Below are 4,385 nucleotides of genomic sequence, written 5' to 3'. Positions count from 1 at the left end.
GAGGTATGTTCTGGCATCATCTGTTTGCTTAAGAAGACGCAGAGAAGCTCACCTGAAGCCTCTTTGCAGTTACCTCTGCTCGCTTGTTTCCCCGCCACAATCGAAAGATAGTCTCAGTTGAGTTGCCACGAGTGGGCAAGCTGTGCGCCTGCCCCTGACTAAGTTAATAAAGCGATGAGTTATTGGTGTGTGGGGTGGGGGTTGGCGGGTGGGGGGGGGGCACGACATGTTGTGCAGCTGTTCAATCCACACTGGCCAGTGTGTGAAACGACCATAAGCCACCACGGCTGATAAGCAATGCCCATAGTTCAAAGAGAGTGACTGCATAATAGATGGGGCTGAGGATCTCCAGGTGGGAGGGTGCTCCGTCATTCTGGCCTATCAGGAGAGGGCCTGAGGGCCGTCGGGCACCGTCGAGGTGCATCCCTGTCATCGATGGACGCCGGGCCCCCGGCTCGCCCCTGACACTTTGTTTTGGGAATGTGTGTTTTCCAGCTGCGTCGGTTCGCGCATTAGCGATGCAAATCCCAGTCTCTATGGTGTTTTACTACACCTGTTCCTGTTTTTCCTGGCTGGCCGTCGACAGGCGAGGGGCCCACAAATCAAGCGGGGTAGCGGAGAGGGGCGGACAGGTAAGCCCACTCTGCTGTCGCCGTGACGCCGCCCCCCACCCCCTCCTCCGCTGCTCATGGTTTTGCCATTTGTTCTGTCATCAGTCATTTTTATAACCCTCTATCTCTCCCTCTCTATCTCTCCCCCTCGCTCTCTCCCTCTCTCTCTCTCTCTTTCCCTCTTACTCTCTCTCTTTCTCTCGCTCTCTCTCTGTTGACGGTTCCTGCCCCCCCCGCACGCCCGCACTGACAGGGACGGCGGTGTCTACCCCTCAGCCTCTGTCTGTCACCTCAGAGGGATGTGCACAGGGTTCAGCCTGAACTGGGTCAAACAGATCCGCCGTTCTTTAAGGGTCCCAGATTTCTGCACTGGGAATTGGTCTCAAAACACCCAGAGAGAGAGAGAGAGAGAGAGAGAGAGAGAGAGAGAGAGAGGGGGGGGGGGGGGGGGGAGGTGAGGAGGGGGGAGGAAAATAGATGGAAGACAGACAGAGATAGATTTAAAGAGAGAAAGGGAAAGAGACGGAAGAGAGAGAGAGAGAGAGAGAGAGAGAGAGAGAGAGAGAGAGAGAGAGAGAGAGAGAGAGAGAGAAAGACAGAGAGAGAGAGAGAGGAGGAGGAGAGCAAGGGGGAGGAAGAAAAGAAAAAGCTGAACCCTTCCTGTCAACCCCAGGCCTGTTTCTGCCAAGTGACAACATGTAGGGACTTGTGCGAGGTATGGTAGAGGGGAAGGGAATTCTGAGCAGAGAGAAACTGCTGGTGTTGTCGAGTACCTTGACGAACAGCAAGCTCAAAGTTGACTCTAAAATTGCTCTTAATTGCAGTAATAATTGAACGCAGATGGTGTGAGTATTGTATGAGCTCTAATTTGTCTTTTCACTACTGTAAATGTGTGACATGTGTTTGTGTCTAACTATTGTAATACCTGCTGTGTCTCTCTGAGTTTGGTGAATGCCTCTGTTTCCAACTGTTTGCTTTTGGTTTCAGGCGTTTGTATTGCCATGCAGAACCTGTCTTTATGAATCCTACTAGTTGAACCCTGTTATAAAGGACATATTCTACTTTCAGGACCCGTGTTGAAGAAGCACTGGCTTGGGCAGAGTCAGTCGATAAACTTCTGCAGTGTAAAAGTAAGCTCCTGTCTGTCCATCGGCGAGTTATTTACCGTGACCTCTGCACTCGCCGCGGTTGTCCTGCTCCCCACCACAGCTGGTCTCCAGAAGCTCGGCGGTTTTCCACCAAGCAGAGCGTGGCGTCTCACAGGGTATCAAAGAGGTGGGAGCGTGCTCCGGGGGCGGAGAGGAGCATGTGACCCGTTCTCATTGTCAGAGCCACAGAGCAGGAGCCGTGATGGTGTCAGTCTGACAAGAGCCCAGGCTCCGATCCTATTCCAAAATGCCCCGGGGGCAGACGGGGGCAGGGAGATGTTTTTTCTGTCTCTCGCTCCATCTTCCCTCTTCCCCTCCTCCTCCCCCCCCCCCCCTTCCTCCTCCTTTCTTTCGCTCTCACCTCCCAGTAATTACATTTTATGGAAATGAGCTTGGCGGTGCTCTTTCTTCCCCTTTGTCACTTGTTTTTTTATTTTATCCCCCCCCCCCCCTTCCCCCCCCAAGTTCCAACTAGTCATTGTAAACGCGGAGGCTGATATCCGTGCTTCATTTCAATCAAACTGTAACCGAGAAATACAGTACCTGATGTCGTCGCACAGGAGGAACGAGTTGCCATGGACACATTTTGTCGATTACCGTCAGTTTTCCAGCTGTGATTTATGTGAAGTCATTACCATGAGTAATGTTAGGGCACACGGTTTGGTGTTTGTTTGTGCTCCCCACAGACCAGTGAAAAATGACACATCTGAACGGATGTATAAATAGACGGGGCAGTTTGAAAAGGTGGAGCGCTGGACACCAGGACTAATTAGGCTACCAAACCAAGTTCACTCACATTTAGATTCCAGCGTTGCGTGTGTGTATGTGTGTGAGTGCGAATTTACGAGAGAATCTTTAACCCTTCTCCAAACTCACAGTCTTATGTAGGTTGTGGTAACGGGCCTTCTCTGATCTCTGCGGGCTTGTGTGTCGTCAAGGTGTCAGCGTAGAGTTGTGTGACCTCCCTGTAACCCCATCCCTGATGGATTTGCTTTTCCGTCCAGAGGGCCAGATGGTCTTTGGGGAGTTTCTGAAGACAGAATACAGTGAGGAGAACATCCTTTTCTGGCTGGCCTGTGAACAGTACAAGAAAGTCCAATCCATCTCCGAGATGAGAGCCACAGCTAACAGGATATACTCGGAGTTTGTCCAAGTCGACGCTCCCAGACAGGTACAAGTGTGCCAGAACTGAACAGAAACACCAGCTCACTGTTAGCTTGAAACACGTTAGCTGAGCTGCGATGGCTTGTTTGACGTACAGTCCGTTGACAGGCTACATGTTTGAGCGTCACCACCATCAAACCGACCAAATATGAATGTTGTTTTTCACTGCCACTGTTTCTTTCTTTTGTTTTCTTTTGTTTTTCTTAGATCAACATCGATTGCGGAACCAGAGAGGACATAACCGAGTCTGTCTCCCATCCGACCAGGGCTTCCTTCGACAGGGCGCAGCGGTTAATCTACCGCCTGATGGCGAAGGACTCCTACCCCCGTTTCCTCAAGTCGGACATCTACCGGACTCTTCTGAAGCAGTCTGAGCGGAGATGAAGACCCCGAGAGGACCCGTCGCCCACGTCACCTCCTGGAGGAACACTCCTGATCTGTGGACCCTCCTGTCTGCCATCTCCCCATTAGGGATACCCAAGCGGAGAAACAGTATACTTTAATGGGATTAAAATGTATTAAATGAGAGCTGAATACATTTTTATTCCATTTAGATTGTTCTTCATGATTGGAAGTGTACTTAAAATTTTCGTTTTTTTCTGTATTCACATACTTATTGACATCTTGAATATATTTCAGGATGTTTGTAGTCACACTTTGCAAGTACACTACAAGTATTAGTTATTTCTGCTTGGGTACGTATTGCTCAAGGGCAGAGTATTTGACTTCAGAACTTGAGGTTGCAGGTTCAAACCACTCTGTTCATCGCTTTGGACAAAAGCTAAATGAACATAATCCTCATATCACTGTTGTTCAGCACACCTGAACTCTGGGTTTCGGCTCTGCAGGCTAGGACAGGGCACAAGCTCCTTTATCAGGCTCAGTCGATAATCAGGAAAGAGCTGTCTCCTTGTTCCAGACAGCAGATGGAAACCCTGTGATGGATCGATTGGCAGTGCTAGGGTGAATTTAGACCAAACGATACAGATATTTCCGGCATCCTCACTGAACTAAACTACATGTATTTACTGCCTACCTAATGTCTAAAACGAAGGCGACAAATCGTCCAAATGCAGAATTTATCATTACATTTCGGGGTGATCCTACCGTCTAAGAATCTGAGAATCGTCTTATTTCCTATTCTAGGGTCAGTAGAATGGTGATTCAATACAACCCAACACACTATTAACACAATTATGTGAGTTGTTGAGAGGCGGCGTGTTGTTTCACGCCGAAGTCTCCCACAGGCTCTGCTGTTGTGTTTTTTATTTCCTAACCTGTGTGTTCCTGGCTTCCATCAGTCACTGCAGGACCCCACTGCATGCTGGGAAGACTCTGCAGGCTGTCTCACACAGCCCCGTTTTTGAGTCACTGAACAATATTCAAATAGCTTTTAGAATATCTTCCAGACAAATCTCGTTTTATTTGTTAAACGTGTTCAATCATTTCTTTACCAAGCTTT

General features: G+C 49.2%; 1 protein-coding gene across 1 annotated transcript; it reads left to right on the top strand.

Moving 5' to 3' along the window:
• Window positions 1-1,321: 1,321 nt before the first annotated feature.
• Window positions 1,322-3,449, top strand: LOC136936822 (regulator of G-protein signaling 21-like). The gene is made up of 4 exons (XM_067230462.1): window positions 1,322-1,456; window positions 1,680-1,741; window positions 2,764-2,930; window positions 3,131-3,449. The coding sequence occupies exons 1-4, from the start codon at window positions 1,452-1,454 to the stop codon at window positions 3,305-3,307; spliced, it is 411 nt and encodes a 136-aa protein (XP_067086563.1). The 5' UTR covers window positions 1,322-1,451; the 3' UTR covers window positions 3,308-3,449.
• Window positions 3,450-4,385: the final 936 nt, after the last annotated feature.

The sequence above is a fragment of the Osmerus mordax genome, chromosome 27 (genome assembly GCF_038355195.1).
Source record: "Osmerus mordax isolate fOsmMor3 chromosome 27, fOsmMor3.pri, whole genome shotgun sequence".
Lineage (NCBI taxonomy): Eukaryota > Metazoa > Chordata > Actinopteri > Osmeriformes > Osmeridae > Osmerus > Osmerus mordax.
This window is presented reverse-complemented; position numbering and strand designations above follow the sequence as displayed.

Excerpts from the sequence above, each read along its gene's own strand:
- LOC136936822 (XM_067230462.1), top strand. Across the intron at positions 1,742-2,763 it reads TAAACTTCTGCAGTGTAAAA|AGGGCCAGATGGTCTTTGGG; the intron begins GTAAGCTCCTGT and ends TTTTCCGTCCAG. Across the intron at positions 2,931-3,130 it reads AAGTCGACGCTCCCAGACAG|ATCAACATCGATTGCGGAAC; the intron begins GTACAAGTGTGC and ends TGTTTTTCTTAG.